This window comes from Mobula hypostoma, chromosome 3, assembly GCF_963921235.1.
Source record: "Mobula hypostoma chromosome 3, sMobHyp1.1, whole genome shotgun sequence".
Classification (NCBI taxonomy): Eukaryota; Metazoa; Chordata; class Chondrichthyes; order Myliobatiformes; family Myliobatidae; genus Mobula; species Mobula hypostoma.
Window position 1 is genome coordinate 185,083,138 of NC_086099.1, and position 18,594 is coordinate 185,101,731.

The 18,594-nt window shown below is 39.7% G+C and overlaps 1 protein-coding gene across 1 annotated transcript in view; it reads right to left on the bottom strand.

The window, feature by feature from the left end:
- The window catches only part of c3h10orf67 (chromosome 3 C10orf67 homolog), a 138,894-nt gene that overhangs the window by 21,989 nt on the left and 98,311 nt on the right, over positions 1 to 18,594 (bottom strand). The window contains exon 12 of the mRNA XM_063042508.1: positions 5,398 to 5,535. Within this exon, the coding sequence (XP_062898578.1) occupies positions 5,398 to 5,535 (138 nt within the window). The remainder of the gene's footprint in view (positions 1 to 5,397; positions 5,536 to 18,594) is intronic.

Genomic DNA, 18,594 nt, shown 5'->3' on the forward strand with positions numbered 1-18,594 from the left:
ACCTCAATTCTTTATCAGCAAATTCTTAGGGTTCTCTGGTTCTTTCTGGAACAACGATCCAACCTGTTCTCCTCTACTAGCATTTTCATCTGTCCGGCAGAGCTTGTTCTTCCCCTCAAAAAGTTCTCTTTTGATTCCTCCCAATCAAAAGTGTAGCCATAGGCACTCACAAAAGGCCCAGCTATGCCTGACCTTGTTGACTATGTGGAACAGACACTATTCCAGGCTTATGCTAGCACACTCCCCAACTTCTTCTCCACTAGTTCAACAATTGCTTTGATGTTGCTTCCAACACTCTTGTCAATATTATCACTTTTGCTATTAACTTCCATCCTGCCACCAAACACACCTGGACCATCTCTGATACCTCTTTTCTTTTTCTAAATTTCTCTGTCTCTACTTCAGGAGGTGAAGTGGCCATTGATATGTATTATAAATCCACCGACTCCTCCTGTAATCTCCTTCGACCCAGTTTTCTGTATGGACTCTATCCTTTTTTTTCAGTTTTTTTTTCTCCTCTACATCTGTTCTTAATATGAATCTTTCTGCTATTGGACTTCTGAATGCCCTCCTACTTCTAGAAATATGGCTTCCCTCTCATAGCTGATGGGGCCTTGACATGGATTTCCTTCATTTCCTTTGAGTATGGTCTCATCCCCTCTCTCCCTGGCCAGCTCAAACAAGATCCCATGATCAGTCACATCTTCCTCTTTCTGCCAGGTCCATTTTCTCTGTGACTGCATGGTCTGATCACCCCTTCCTACTCCTCCCTTCCCATCCCCAAGTACTTCCCTCTGCAACTGCTGATGGTGTAATGCTTGTCCCTTCTCTTTCTCCCTTATTCCTATCAAGGTTCCTAAATAATGGAACATAGAACATAGAATAATACAGCGCAGTACAGGCCCTTCAGCCCACAATATTGTGCCGACCTCAAACCCTGCCTCCCATATAAGCCCCCACCTTAAATTCCTCCATATACCTGTCTAGTAGTCTCTTAAACTTCACGAGTGTATCTGCCTCCACCACTGACTCAGGCAGTGCATTCCATGCACCAACCACTCTCTGAGTAAAAAACCTTCCTTTAATATCCCCTTGAACTTCCCACCCCTTACCTTAAAGCCATATCCTCTTGTATTGAGCAGTGGTGCCCTGGGGAAGAGGCGCTGGCTATCCACTCTATCTATTCCTCTTATTATCTTGTACACCTCTATCATGTCTCCTCTCATACTCCTTCTCTCCAAAGAGTAAAGCCCTAGCTCCCTTAATCTCTGATCATAATGCATACTCTCTAAACCAGGCGGCATCCTGGTAAATCTTTTCTGTACCCTTTCCAATACTTCCACATCCTTCCTATAGTGAGGCGACCAGAACTGGACATAGTACTCCAAGTGTGGTCTAACCAGAGTTTTATAGAGCTGCATCATTACATTGCGACTCTTAAACTCTATCCCTCGACTTATGAAAGCTAACACCCTATAAGCTTTCTTAACTACCCTATCCATCTGTGAGGCAACTTTTAGGGATCTGTGGACATGTATCCCCAGATCCCTCTGCTCCTCCACACTACCAAGTATCCTGCCATTTACTTTGTACTCTGCCTTGGAGTTTGTCCTTCCAAAGTGTACCACCTCACACTTCTCCGGGTTGAACTCCATCTGCCACTTCTCAGCCCACTTCTGCATCCTATCAATGTCTCTCTGCAATCTTCGACAATCCTCTACACTATCTACAACACCACCAACCTTTGTGTCGTCTGCAAACTTGCTGACCCACCCTTCTACCCCCACATCCAGGTCGTTAATAAAAATGAAGCAAAGCAGAGGTCCCAGAACAGATCCTTGTGGGACACCACTAGTCACAATCCTCCAATCTGAATGTACTCCCTCCACCACAACCCTCTGCCTTCTGCAGGCAAGCCAATTCTGAATCCACCTGCCCAAACTTCCCTGGATCCCATGCCTTCTAACTTTCTGAATAAGCCTACCTTGTGGAACCTTATCAAATGCCTTACTAAAATCCATATAGATTACATCCACTGCACTACCCTGATCTATATGCCTGGTCACCTCCTCAAAGAACTTTATCAGGCTTGTTAGACACGATCTGCCCTTCACAAAGCCATGCTGACTATCCCTGATCAGACCATGATTCTCTAAATGCCCAGAGATCCTATCTCTAAGAATCTTTTCCAACAGCTTTCCCACCACAGACGTAAGGCTCACTGGTCTATAATTACCCTGACTATCCCTACTACCTTTTTTGAACAAGGGGACAACATTTGCCTCCCTCCAATCCTCCGATACCATTCCCGTGGACTACGAGGACATAAAGATCCTAGCCAGAGGCTCAGCAATCTCTTCCCTCGCCTCGTGGAGCAGCCTGGGGAATATTCCATCAGGCCCCGGGGACTTATCCGTCCTAATATATTTTAACAACTCCAACACCTCCTCTCCCTTAATATCAACATGCTCCAGAACATCTACCTCACTCATATTGTCCTCACCATCATCAAGTTCCCTCTCATTGGTGAATGCCGAAGAGAAGTATTCATTGAGGACCTCGCTCACTTCCACAGCCTCCAGGCACATCTTCCCACCCTATCTCTAATCGGTCCTACCTTCACTCCTGTCATCCATTTTTTCTTCACATAATTGAAGAATGCCTTGGGGTTTTCCTTTACCCTACTCGCCAAGGCCTTCTCATGCCCCCTTCTTGCTCTTCTCAGCCCCTTTTTAAGCTCCTTTCTTGCTTCCCTATATTCCTCAATAGACTCATCTGATCCTTGCTTCCTAAACCTCATGTATGCTGCCTTCTTCCACCTGACTAGATTTTCCACCTCACTTGTCACCCATGGTTCCTTCACCCTACCATACTTTATCTTCCTCACCACGACAAATTTATCCCTAACATCCTGCAAGAGATCTCTAAACATCGACCACATGTCCATAGGGCATTTCCCTGCAAAAACATCATCCCAATTCACACCCGCAAGTTCTAGCCTTATAGCCTCATAATTTGCTCTTCCCCAATTAAAAATTTTCCTGTCCTCTCTGATTCTATCCTTTTCCATGATAATGCTAAAGGCCAGGGAGCGGTGGTCACTGTCCCCCAGATGCTCACCCACTGAGAGATCTGTGACCTGACCTGGTTCATTACCTAGTATTAGATCTAGTATGGCATTCCCCCTAGTCGGCCTGTCCACATACTGTGACAGGAATCCGTCCTGGACACACTTAACAAACTCTGCCCCATCTAAACCCTTGGAACTAATCAGGTGCCAATCAATATTAGGGAAATTAAAGTCACCCATGATAACAACCCTGTTATTTTTGCACCTTTCCAAAATCTGCCTCCCAATCTGCTCCTCTGTATCTCTGCTGCTACCAGGGGGCCTATAGAATACCCCCAATAGGGTAACTGCTCCCTTCCTGTTCCTGACTTCCACCCATACTGACTCAAAAGAGGATCCTGCTACATTACCCACCCTTTCCGTAGCTGTAATAGTATCCCTGACCAGTAATGCCACCCCTCCTCCCCTTTTTACGCCCTCTCTATCCCTTCTAAAAGCACTGAAATCCAGGAATATTGAGAATCTATTCCTGCCCTGGTGCCAGCCAAGTCTCTGTAATCTTTCCAGATTAGGTAGAAATTCATATTGAGCTTCTCTAACCCGGCCTACTTCATTCAGTGTTCCCAAAGTGGCCTCTATATTGGTAAGACCAACCTTAAACTAGGTGACAGTTTTGCAGTGCACCTATGGTCTGTTACAATGGCCATCTTGAGTTTTTGGTTGCATTTCAACTTCCCATCCTATTCCCACAATAAGCATTTTGTCCTTGGCCTTCTCCACTACCACGGAAAAGCCAAATGCAAACTAGAAGAATAATACCTCATATTTCATTTGGCTGAATTAAAATCTAATGGTAAATCTAATTAATATTTCCAATTTCAGGTAACACACTCCCAATATGTTCTTTTCTCATTCCAGTCAGCCACTAATATTCTCTCACTTCGCTCACCTTTTCCATTATTACCCCTTCCCAATCTGCCTCCATCATTCCCCTCTCTGCACATCATCTACCAGATCCTATCCCATCCCAGCCTTGCACTTCTCTATATTGACCAGCTTTTCTCCACCATCCCCAACATATTGCAGAATCTTGATTGCTTACACAGATGCTGCTTAAGGTACTACAGCAGTCACTATTGAACAACTTTCAAGTCAATGGCCCTTCACTGGAGCTGGGGAAAAAAATTGAGCATAAAAAAGAAAAAGAGGCAGATCCCTATGCAGGAGGTGTAATACTTGGCTATTCCTCTTCATTGGAAAAAAATGCAGATTGAGTGATTGCCTTGTAGAGCACTGATGTTCAGCTCACAGGGGCTCATTGCTTCTGGTTGCATGCCATTTTCATTTTCCATTGTACTCCTCTTCTGATCAAATTGTCTATGGCCTCCTGCTTTGTTCCAAGAGTGTCCAATATAAGCTTGAGCTCTTTGAAATCTCTCTGAATCCTTCTCACTTGCTGCACTGTCATAGTAAGTAATCAACACACTTGGATGTATCATACTTTGTTTCCCTCGTGCAAATCATTGACATAGACTATAACAGCTGGGGCTTCAGCATCAGTCCTTGAACCACCGTACCAGTCACAGTCTTTGAAAATGAAAATTTTACTCTCAATACTGTATTGTTCTGTTTACTACCATCTGTGTGGTAGTCCTCTGATAGTCCAAGTACACTACTTACTCTGATTCACTTATTTATTATGCTAGTTCCAAGCTCAAAGACCTTTCACAGAATCAAAAAAGCATATTTTCTTTCCATGTTGACTCTTCCTAATCCTACAATTATTTTCCAAGTGCTTCATTATCACTTCCTTAATAAGATTTTCACCAATACCTATGTAGCCTGATGGCCTTTAGTTCCATTTTTATCTCTCTCTTTTCTGAAATAGAGGATTGCATTGTTACCATTATAAAATCTGTGAAATATTTGAAGAAAACAACCAGTGCACCAAACCATCTCCATTGCAGCCTCCTTCAAAACCATATGGTTCAGGAAATTTATTACCTCTATTATCGTTATTTTCTCTCATAGTCATTTTTGTTAATTTCATTGTCCTGAGTTCCTCATTAAACATTCCCCATTATTTCCAGGATGCTTTTATCTTTCATAATAATACAGAAGTGAGTGGAAACTGCCTTACCTACTGACAATTTTTAACATTTTCTGATTTTATCTTAAATTCCCAGCATCTTCGTTGCTTTGTAACTTATTTATCAACGAAGTTAATTTGTTTTTACAGCGCTATTCATTGTGCATCTTTTTCTTCTCTATTCCGGCCATAACCCGACCCAAGCTGTTAACAGAAAACTTTTACTTAATACTTCTACCTCCACTGGATGAGCTTCCTTCTCAACTATAGGTACTTGCTTCAGCAGAGATGCGATTTCCATCTGATGAATTAATTGAGTTTCCTTTTCTTTTAAGGATTCAGACAGCTCTCTGGAAGCTTGTTCACTTTCTTCCATCTGTAGTCGGAAGAAATAGCTCTGAATGATAAACTTAAGTGATAATCTCTTGTAGAAATTAATGAGTTTTCAGAAGAGGACAAAATATTTATTTTACCATGAGTCACTAATCCTACTGGACAGAGCATAAGAGTTACAAATGTGTGGGTTGGAATCCTTCTTTTACTTTAACATGCAAATGACATTGACAGTGTTTTATTTTCAATGTCACCATGAATACAAATATTTATATTATTTGGTTTTGTAGGATTAAATAGCTTCCTATTTACTTCAGATATGAAATTGTATTTTGATTTGATAGTGCATACATAATTTAAGTTGTTTGCTTGATAGAATGAAGTCCTGATGCAGGGGCTTGATCTGAAATGCCGACTATTCCTTTGCTTCCACAGATGTTGCCTAACCTGCTGAATTCCTCCAACATTCGTTTCTTGCTCCAGAACACTCCAATTTTTAAACAAGAGTTTTTATAGAGTTTAAAAATTGGTTAATTATAATGTTTGCATACTTTAAACTCAATTACATGATAGGGTTTGAATAATATCAGATTTTAGGTACAAGGTATTAGATTCATAAATGTTCTATTTGAGCTCCTGGCATTGTTTCAGATTTCTTTGCTTGCAAAAGCTATTATCATTATTTTCTGTGAAGATGATGGTTGGAAATGGAGTGGTCTGTCTGAGAAACCCGTGTATTGTAAAATAATTTGGCATATAGCCCAGTAACTTTAAATTAATTTGCTATTAGTCTTTTCAAGTTGCCAAGAAGACTATATCAGTTTTTCACTCGGCGCAATTTTACACATGTGTATTGGAAGTCTACGCTTTTATGGCATGATCTATGGATTATCTCAAACAGCCAGGAGATCATAACTGACACTTGAGGTAAGTAATAGCAAAAGGTGGACTGAGACAGAGCAAATGTGTAAATAGGCCGATTTTATGATGGTGAGAATATTTGGCTAGAAACTCAGCTCAGGGTCAAATAGATACTGAATGAAGAGTTATATAAAACTTTCTCAAATGCAAGATGTTTAATCTCTAAACACTATATACTTCAAACACATTGATTAATTCATACTCTAATTAAATCCACAGCTATTTTGAGGGAAACATTTTCATATGATTGTTCAATGTTGCGTCATTGAAAATTGAAGTATCTTCCATTGATCTGACTAATTTATAGTTTGATCCCAACAAAGTCAAGACACAAGAGACTGCAGATTCAGGAATCTAGAGGAGGCCAAAAAAACCTGCTGGAAGAACCCAGGTACTGATTGATGCACTGCAGTTTGTATATTGCTGCAACAAAATCATGCATGTTTTTTAAGTTAATCTAGGGAAATGTCAAATTTATTTTCCAAGCTGAAGATACAAGAGTAGTTTTCTGTGACACAGGAGATAATTGTATGAGGAGAGGGGCATTGAAGGTAAATGCGAGAAGAACTGTATCTGAGGAGAGAGGTGTTATGGAGATCAGGAAGTGAAAATGAGTGGTGGGTAGGACCGGGAGGCAAGTCTCATGTACAAAATCAGTTTACAGAGGGTATAAGTGGAAAACAGAATAGAAATTAGAGAATCTTGTGCATTTTGGATTAAAGCTGAGAGATGGGAGAAGGCTAATATTGTAAACTTGATGCAATAGGTTAGGTGAAAGGCAGGTTCCAGAGCCATTAGAATGCTTTGTCTCAATCTCAGTAATAAACAAGTTCATGAATTAATGATAAATAAACAACTGTATTGAAAACAATGCAATAATTAATATAAACTGATTATCTATGAATAATATGAGTTTAATTCTATATCACAGAAAACATAATAATTGATTTTGAAAAAGACGTATGGGTTTCACTCAAATATAATTGTTTAACAAATTTTGTACAAAATACTATTGTACGTTGAAGGAGCTTTTTAAGCTAAAGTTAACAGAATTTTTATTGGTATAGCCTTGGTATATGACATCAAAATATGAAAGGGATGATAATTTCTTGCTATTTAGAAAAATATCTGCAATATGTAACAAAGTAATGTAAGGTAAAGAGAAGTTAAGCAAATAAATATCTTTAAGAAAAACATTCATGAATGAACACTATAAGAGAGATACATAAAAGAGGAAAGGACGAACAAAGACTACAAACAGAAGAAAGTTGCCTGATGTAGAAATTGACGCAATATAGACTACAATACTTTGGAGAGTGCATATGAAAAAATCTCTGCAGATTTCATGTGTTCTTAAGTGCAATTAATAACTCTATTATGACTGGAATAGGACTCTTTTTGTCATTTTTATACAGTTTTCAACTCTTTGCCCTGACAAAAGGCTCCTTTTCACCAAAATAGACAGCTATTTAAATGGAAATTTGTTTCTTCTGGTGAGGGCAAAGGGTTCAAGGTGCAAAATAAGAGCTTGCCATCTGGCATAGGCAGACTACTTTTCTAGAGGTCAAGCTAAGTTTTAGTTTGGATTTCTGGTTTTGGCTAATTTTACTGGTTAAGCCTAATAGTAGCTGCATGAGCTACAGTATATTAGGTACAAATGAATTGTTACGCTTAAAAATTACAAGCAAACTTTTTTATTAAAGATGGAATTTTGTATCTTGCACTTAAGTTTATGATATATGACTTATAACATCTATTAACTTGTTTAGCAATTAGAAACAATTTTATATAATAACTGTATTACTTCAATATTTGTTAATATATATTTCTATTGTGAAAGATGGAAACAGCAGCTGCATTATGAACTGTATTATCTGAACAGGTGAGGTAAATTTGACTGCTACCTAAAGGAAATACAACATCTTCAACGGGCAAGGTAGCTATTTTGTTTGCATTTCTTTATGAGCTGAACTTTCAGCTTTGGTATTGTAAAATATAATGCACCCTTAGCTCTTTCCATGCTAAAGCTTCAATTTGTTTTGTCAGCTGCTGACATATTCTGCTTTCTCTACATTATAAACACTTGTTTCTATAGGGTCCGTTTGTTGACAGGTGTGTACCTGTTATGGAGAGAAAAAGATAGAAGTGATGATGCATGAACTGAGCAATTTTGGAGCAGAATGGATTGCTTTACTTGTACACAGCAAATACAATAAATGAAAAATCATAATCAAAAATTATATTAGAGTAAATAGAGATGGTATTAAATGAATTGTCAAACACTGAAAACTTGAAAACATACAAATATTATTTTTGCACTGCAACCATCAAAAAGGCTTTCTGGACCAAATCATATGCATATGATTTTATGTTAGAAATAATGAAGTGGCTATCAGCACTTATTGTTATTTATGTGGAAGTTGGTCATGAACTTCTGGTCTCTGACTAATTAGGGCTAAATTCAAAATTTCACAAGTACTGTGCCAGATGTGACAGTCCTCTAAATGGCATCTATCTGGCTCAAGTTCAAATAAATTGTATGAATTTCCTGCATTTACCTCACAGAAATGAACAAATTTTTTTATCGTCCTGTCTATTCCAATGTAGCTGTAATAATTCATTAGTTTTGATAAACATTTTTACATGATTGGGGCCCCCTGATATTACTTCACATGTGCTATTCAAAGAAACTTAAATTGAAAAAAACTATTTACTCTGTGGTTCTCAAAGAGCCATTGAGATTCTGCATCCTCTTGCAAATAGTTATGCTTGTGGTCTTAAGAGTACAGGACAGGAATCATCCTATAGATAATATCATTTAAGTTTTCGACTGCTCGCATATCCCGATGGAATTCTTTACAGTTCCTTATCATCAGACATCAAGTCACATTGCTAATCCTACTATCACCCGTCCAGCAAACAACCACAATCCTGACAACACCTCTCAGTTGATTGCAAAACTGTATTTGACCTTCAAGATCTTGATTTCCCAGCACACTCCCTGCCATCCCTACATCTCTTAAACGGGCCCTTCTTGCAACCTATAGCAGAGTTAGCAATATAAATACTGAAAAAAAGACAGACAAAGCCATGGTCTTTGATGCAACTGAACTTTATAGTTAACAAAACACAGTAAATATTTTAGAATATAGTTAGCATTCATAGTATTCAGAAACATTAAGATCATGAGAAAATGTTCTGGTATTAGCATGTTTTATTAATTTTAAAAAATAAGCAAACAAAGAAAACACAATAGAGCTTAAAATATTGAAAATAACTGAAACAATTAAAAATAATTTAATTGAAAAAGCTGTCACATTCTTCTTAAGTCAAATGAATTGTAATTGCTGTTTTATGCCAGGTTAGACCTAGCATAAGTTGTTTGGGGGAACATTTCAGTGTTAATGCTGATGACTAGCCACAACTTATCACTCCACCACTGAACTCCAGGAGACTAACTTTGAATGACATTTAAGGAAATACTGCCAGAATGTTTGGGCATGACTATGTACCTACATGTGAGCATCTAGAACTTCGTGGCACTTACATGCAATAATGCCAGCACTTCCTTGAAATTCTAGGCTATACGTTGATATCTCCACTCCTTTTGGAAGGATATTCCATATGATTACCTCTCATTTTATCCCATACAATTCTCTCCTTACATTTCCTTTAACATCTAACAGCCCGATTAAGCACCTGTTCATTTCTTCCCAAAATCGTAATGAATGTTTTTCCAGAAGCTCCTGAAAGACTGGAGTGAAAGAGCAAAAGTAGTTATTAGCGCCATCTCTTGCAAGCATAAGTGATGTGTCAATGGTTAAATAGCTGGTTTTATGCTCAAGTGTGTAGTGTGTTGAAGTATTGGACAAATAGTAGAATGGGTCTGTGACATGTATGATCTAATCTTGTTCTACTTCTTAGATTCTTAAAGTTTCCTATAGTTTAGGGTCATAGAGCACAGAAACGAGCCTACTGATTTCATATTGACCAAAAAAAACCATTTTATATTGCTTGCATTCACATTATCTTCCCCGTGATTCTATCACTCACCTACATACCAGGAATATTGGCAAATTAATGTATCTTTGGAGGATACTTTTGGGAGGAAACTAGAGCACTTGAAAGGCAGACTGCAGACCCATGGAAAACATACAAACTCCATGTAGACAGCACTGGAATTCGGAATAAACCTGAGTAGCTAGATCAGTGAGGTAGCAGCTCTATAAGCTGTACCACTGTGCTGTCCTGATGTTACAAAATAATTTAATGCATATATTAAATATTATTTTGTAATACTTCAATCAATTATTTTTGTAACCATTTCCTACGTGAAAGCAAGCAGCAGAGAATTTTTTAAAAATTCTTCCCCTGTTCTGTTTTCCAAAAATGTTGAAATTCGGGAGTTTTCAAAGCCACTAAAAAAAAGTCAGTGATTGGGGCAAGTAGATAGGGAAGAGAGGAGAGCAGTTACTAGTAAACAGGTATTTGGATTTCCATTTTTGAACCTTAAACACTGTGAAAGTGCAGAGTTTGGAGTGGACAAACAGATAATGGAATATTCTTCTTAGGCAGCCTCTAGGTGTTGAAAATGAAGGAAGGGCAGGTGAAGACTTACTGGGTTGATTGGATTGTTAAGTATTCCTTCCACTGTTTGTGGTGGTCTTCCACATGCTCCCATTGACAGGTTCAGAGAACTTGGTGCCTTTCTATATGCTTCACTACAAGTTTGAGGACTTTGGGAAAGAGATTCACATGAAACTATCATGTAATGTGCCTGTGATGTGTTTCATTGCACCTGTGCATAAATGTAAATATGTATATAACAATAGACTCAACTTTGAAATCATACTGTTTTTTTTAAGGAGGCTCTGTAGATATCCAAAAAAATTCCTCCATCATAGAGCATGGGCAAGCCTTTATTAGGAAGTCCAGTGTTCTGTATGCAGATGATATCGTCTTCTCAATGAAGCTGGTTGACTATGATCAGAGACTTGCAGCTTGGGATGTTTGCCCCTGTTGCCAGACAATTTGAAGGATTTTGAGGAGGTAGTATTGGTGGTACTTCTCCAGTGTTTTGGAATGCTTTCCGTAAATTGTCCTTAATAGATTAGGAGTGAACCAAGAGACAGGACACCAAGGACTTGCATATCCCCTAAATATGCCTTTTGACCTTCCATAAAGGCAAATTTTATAGCCTGTGGCATTCCATTGCTCAAAATCTTGTTGTCAGGGACTGACAGTTCTCAACAGATTTGGATTAGAGGCCATCAAGAAAGATGATGAAAAATTATCCAGGTATTAGAACTGCCTCGATCTTCCTGGCTCTGCCCTCTCCTGCTGCATCTTTTCCCCAAATCTTAACTCAGTTGAATATTTTTTCTTATTTTGAAGCTCATAAAATTAATTTGATTTCTAATATAAACTGACTGCTTAACTGAATTCAGTTTTAAGCTCTTTAAATTTGAATATTTACAGAAAGTCATGAAAATATAATCAGAAATGTTATGTCTCCATAGAGATTATTATGGTGATATATATTTTGAAAGGACTTAGTTATAGGAGATAGCCATGTGTGCTCATACCAATTTACATTTGTGGATCATTTTTCTTATTGCTTATTTATTTAAAAATAAATTACAGCTGCACATGCAGATCAAATGTCACCTGTATCTTATCTAGAATAACAGGTAAGATATTGTTATTACTATTGATACTTGGCGACGAAGCTGCCAAATCTCACTTGTCTATAGAGAAATAAAAGGCTTTCTAGGGCAAATATATTTCCAGTGTTTATTGTGGATTCAGAAATTGAGTTTCCATGGTGCAGCTTTAATGCTTTGACTTCTTTGAGGGCTGCGTTGTGATAAGAAAATGATGCATTAGTTTTCTAATGAGGTTTTCAACACAGGTGATGACATTGGTTAAAAAACAAACTGTTCTAATGGGCATCCTTTGGTACAAAGGACTACTGTTCCTCTCTCTCATTCACACCTGGACAGTCCGCAGGGTCAAGAATAACTTGTAGTGAGTCTAGACCTATAGATTCCAAGGTGGCTGCTGAGGACAATATGGGACCTGCAGACTATCTCAGATGGGATAGGATGTACTTGAGGCAGGCAGATGTCTAACATGGGAGGTGTTTGCACCTTCCACCGTTCACACAAGGCTTCTGTGTGCTCCTGATAGTGGCTGTTAATGTCATCCTGAATGTTGCATTTCTATTTTGAATGATTATGGGTTTGAAATTGTTTCTCTTGGCTTTTCCAGATAGAAACATAGAAAACCGACAGCATAATACAGGCCCTTCGGCCCACAATGTTGTGCTGAACATGTACTAACTTTAGAATTTACCCAGGGTTACCCATAGTCCTCTATTTTTCTAAGCTCCATGTACCTATCCAGGGTTTCTTAAAAGACCCTATCGTATCTGCCTCCACCATCGTTGCCGGCAGCCCATTCCACACACTCACCACTCTCTGAGTAAAAACCTTACCCCTGACATCTCCTTTGTACCTGCTTCCAAGCACCTTAAAACTGTGCCCTCTCATGTTAGTCATTCAGCCCTGGGAAAAAGCCTCTGACTATCCACATGATCAATGCCTCATAAAGAACAACTGAATGAAAAGTAGAGATAGTGCTGTTTGATATTATAAATGGATTGTTAATAAGATAATAGATGGAACACAAGTTTTTCACTGTATCTCAGTACACATGGCAATAATAAGACAATTCCAAAAAATAATATTTAATTTTGAGGCTACATCAGATGCACAGCAACTCTAGCAGGGTTTGCAAGACATTATTTCCTACAAAACGAAACTCAATAGCATGAATGGCAGCGATGCTTCACTACCAGATGAACTCAACGCCTTCTATGCCCGCTTTGAAAGGGAGAAAACAACTACAGCTGTGAAGATCATAGTGAAGGCAGTATAAAGAAAAAAGCAACCTCATTATAAAAGGGTATAGAGAGCTCATAGCAGAAAACCTAGAAATTAGAAAGGACAAAAGTAAAAAATGTCAGAAGAATGCATGAAGAATAAATAAGTAAAACAAGATAAATAGTAGATCCTGTTGGAGGCTAAGTGTGCACAAGTAGTAGACGTGTAATATTATGAATAAATATTTTGCATCTGCTATCACAGAAAAGAGAATTCTGTACGCACTCACATTAAGAAAGAAGAATGTAAAAATCTTAGAAATTATAGAAATAGAATGAAAAGATCTATTGGCTTTAAAGGTGGCTTTGACAATTATGCACCAATCCTCATTGCCTGTAGGCATGGTGACCTGGTGCAGGATGATTGCAGAAGGTTATATTTTTTAAAACAGCAAGGAAAAAACAGAGTGATTATTGGTGGTGGGTAATTTACTAGAATAAAATTCTGAGGGGCAGCATCAGCATTCAGAGTGGCATGGGTCATTCAAGATAATCACCATGAATTTACTTCCATTAGCTCTTCAACAAGCCAGTAGAATCATGAAGGATCCTATCCACCCCACTCATGGACTGTTTGTCCCACTCCCATCAGAAAGGAGGATAGGTAGCATCCATGCCAGGGCTATCAGATGCAAAAACGGTTACTTTCCCCAAGCAGTAAAGCTGATCACCACCTCCACCCACTAACCCACACCTCCATACTTTCAATCACCCCTACTTTATCATTTCCTATCAGGCACCTTATGTACAGACTCTCCTGTGCCTAGTGTCACTTTATGGACATACTATGTATTTAGCTATCTTAGGTATTTATATTAATTGTGTTTTTTTCATTATTACTGTATTCTTTATCTTATTGTGTTTTTTTTTGTTCTGCATCAGATGCAGAGTAACAATTATTTTGTTCTCTGTTACACTTGTGCATTAGAAATGACATTAAACAATCTTGAATCTTGAATTAGTGTTCCATGTAGAATATAAAACTTAGAAATCTTCAGCACATTACAGGTCCTTCAGCCCACAATGTCGTGCTGACCATGCAACCTACTCTAGGAACTGGCGAGAATTTCCTTACTGTATAGCCCTCTATTTTTCTAAGTTCCACGTACCTAGGAGTCTCTTAAAAGACACTATTGTATCTACCTCTGCCACTGTCGCTGGCAGTGCATTCCACGCACCCACCACTCTAACATCTCCTTTGTACCTGCTTCCAAGCACCTTAAAACTGTGTCCCCTCGTGTTAGCCATTTCAGCCCTGGGAAAAACCTCTGACTATCCACACGATCAATGCCTCTCATCATCTTATACACCGCTATCAGGTCACCTCTCATCCTCTGTTGCTTGAAGGAGAAAAGGACAAGTTCACTCAACCTATTCTCATGAGGCATGCTTTCCAATCCAGGCAAGATCCTTGTAAGACTCCTCTGAACTCTTTGTAGTATCCGCATCCTTCCTGTAGTGCGGTGATAATCTGCACATTTACTTCTTCTACCAAAATGCATGACCATGCATTTTCCAACATTGTATTTCATTTGCCACTCTCTTGTGCTTTTTCCTAATCTGTCTAAATCCTCCTGCAGCCTATCTGTTTCCTTGACACTACCTGCACTTCCACCAATCTTCATAGTATCTGCAAACTTGCCACCACCTAAATCATTGATATACAGCATAAAAAGAAATGGGCCCAACACTGACCCCTGCAGAACACCACTCGTCACTGACAGCCAACCAGAAAATGATCATTATTTCCACTTGCTGCCTCATACCAATCAGCCAATGCTCTAACCATGTAATACCATGGGCTCTTAACTTGGTAAGCAGCCTCATGTGTGGCACCTTGTCAAAGGCCTTCTGAAAGTCAAAATATACAACATCCACTGCATCTCCTTTGTCTATCCTACATGCAATCTCGTCAAAGAATTCCAACAGGTTTGTCAGGCAACATTTTCCCTGAAGGAAACCATGCTGACTTTGTCCTATCTTGTTCTGAGTCACTAAGTAATCCATAACCTCATCCTTAACAATTGACTCTAACATCTTCCCAGCCACTGAGGTCAGGCCAACTGGTCTATAATGGCAGGCATTTAAAGGTTGCATGGATGAACTACAACAATTGTTCATCCCAGTTTGGCAAAAGAATAAATCAAGGAAGGTAGTGCACCCGTGGCTGACAAGAGAAATTAGGGATAGTATCAATTCCAAAGAAGTAGCATACAAATTAGCCAGAGAAAGTGGCTCACCTGAGGACTGGGAGAAATTCAGAGTTCAGCAGAGGAGGACAAAGGGCTTAATTAGGAAGGGGAAAAAAGATTATGAGAGAAAACTGGCAGAGAACATAAAAACAGACTGTAAAAGCTTTTATAGATATGTAAAAAGGAAAAGACTGATAAAGACAAATGTAGGTCCCCTGCAAACAGAAACAGGTGAATTGATTATGGGGAGCAAGGACATGGCAGACCAATTGAATAATTACTTTGGTTCTGTCTTCACTAAGGAGGACATAAATAATCTTCCAGAAATAGTAAGGGACAGAGGGTCCAGTGAGATGGAGGAACTGAGCGAAATACATGTTAGTAGGGAAGTGGTGTTAGGTAAATTGAAGGGATTGAAGGCAGATAAATCCCCAGGGCCAGATGGTCTGCATCCCAGAGTGCTTAAGGAAGTGGCCCAAGAAATAGTGGATGCATTAGTGATAATTTTTCAAAACTCGTTAGATTCTGGACTAGTTCCTGAGGATTGGAGGGTGGCTAATGTAACCCCACTTTTTAAAAAAGGAGGGAGAGAGAAACCGGGGAATTATAGGCTGGTTAGCCTAACGTCGGTGGTGGGGAAACTGCTGGAGTCAGTTATCAAGGATGTGATAACAGCACATTTGGAAAGCGGTGAAATGATCGGACAAAGTCAGCATGGATTTGTGAAAGGAAAATCATGTCTGACGAATCTCATAGAATTTTTTGAGGATGTAACTAGTAGAGTGGATAGGGGAGAACCAGTGAATGTGGTATATTTGGATTTTCAAAAGGCTTTTGACAAGGTCCCACATAGGAGATTAGTGTGCAAACTTAAAGCACACGGTATTGGGGGTAAGGTATTGGTGTGGGTGGAGAATTGGTTAGCAGACAGGAAGCAAAGAGTGGGAATAAACGGGACCTTTTCAGAATGGCAGGCGGTGACTAGTGGGGTACCGCAAGGCTCAGTGCTGGGACCCCAGTTGTTTACAATATATATTAATGACTTGGATGAGGGAATTAAATGCAGCATCTCCAAGTTTGCGGATGACACGAAGCTGGGTGGCAGTGTTAGCAGTGAGGAGGATGCTAAGAGGATGCAGGGTGACTTGGATAGGTTGGGTGAGTGGGCAAACTCATGGCAGATGCAATTTAATGTGGATAAATGTGAAGTTATCCACTTTGGTGGCAAAAATAGGAAAACAGATTATTATCTGAATGGTGGCCGATTAGGAAAAGGGGAGGTGCAACGAGACCTGGGTGTCATTATACACCAGTCATTGAAAGTGGGCATGCAGGTACAGCAGGCGGTGAAAAAGGCGAACGGTATGCTGGCATTTATAGCGAGAGGATTCGAGTACAGGAGCAGGGAGGTACTACTGCAGTTGTACAAGGCCTTGGTGAGACCACACCTGGAGTATTGTGTGCAGTTTTGGTCCCCTAATCTGAGGAAAGACATCTTTGCCATAGAGGGAGTACAAAGAAGGTTCACCAGATTGATTCCTGGGATGGCAGGTCTTTCATATGAAGAAAGACTGGATGAACTGGGCTTGTACTCGTTGGAATTTAGAAGATTGAGGAGGGATCTGATTGAAACGTATAAGATCCTAAAGGGATTGGACAGGCTAGATGCGGGAAGATTGTTCCCGATGTTGGGGAGGTCTAGAACGATGGGTCACAGTTTGAGGATAGAGGGGAAGCCTTTTAGGACCGAGGTTAGGAAAAACTTCTTCACACAGAGAGTGGTGAATCTGTGGAATTCTCTGCCACAGCAAACTGTTGAGGCCAGTTCATTAGCTATGTTTAAAAGGAAGTTAGATATGGCCCTTGTGGCTACAGGGGTCAGGGGGTATGGAGGGAAGGCTGGGTTCTGAGTTGGATGATCAGCCATGATCATAATAAATGGCGGTGCAGGCTCGAAGGGCCGAATGGCCTACTCCTGCACCTATTTTCTATGTTTCTATGTTTCTATAATTTTCTTTCTACTGCCTTCCTCCTTTCTTAAAGAGTGGAATGACATTCGTATTTTCCTGTCCACTGGCACCATGCAAGAGTCCAATGATATTTGAATACTAATGCCTCCACAATGTCTACCGCTACCTCTTTCAGAACCTTATCGTCTGAGTGACTTATGTACCCTTAGGTATTTCAGCTTTTTGAGCACCTTCTCCCTTGTAAAAGTAACTGCACTTACTTCTCTTCCCTCACACCCTTCAACATAAGACCATAAAACAAAGGAGCAGAAGTCGGCCATTCAGCCCATCGAGTCTGCTCCGCCATTTTATCATGAGCTGATCCATTAGTCTCACTCCCCCACCTTCTCACCATAACCATAACCTTTGATGCCCTGGCTACTGAGATACCTATCAATCTCTGCCTTAAATACACCCAATGACTTGGCCTCCACTGCCGCCCATGGTAACAAATTCCATAGATTCACCACCCTCTGGCTAAAAATAATTCTTCGCATCTCTGTTCTGAATGGGCGCCCTTCAATCCTTAAGTCATGCCCTCTCGTACTAGACTCCCCCATCATGGGAAACAACTTTGCCACATCCACTCTGTCCATGCCTTTCAACATTCCAAATGTTTCTATGAGGTCTCCCCTCATTCTTCTAAACTCCAAGGAAGACAATCCAAGAGTGGACAAACGTTCCTCATATGTTAACCCTCTCATTCCCGGAATCATTCTAGTGAATCTTCTCTGTACCCTCTCCAACTTCAGAACATCCTTTCTTAAATAAGGAGACCAAAACTGCCCACAGTATTCCAAGTGAGGTCTCATCAGCGCCTTATAGAGCCTCAACATCACATCCCTGCTCCTATACTCTATTACTCTAGAAATGAATGCCAACATTGCATTCACCTTCTTCACCACCGACTCAGCCTGGAGGTTAACCTTAAGGGTATCCTGCATGAGGACTCCCAAGCCCTGTTGCACCTCAGAACTTTGAATTCTCTCACCATTTAAATAATAGTCCGCCCATTTATTTCTTCTGCCAAAGTGCAT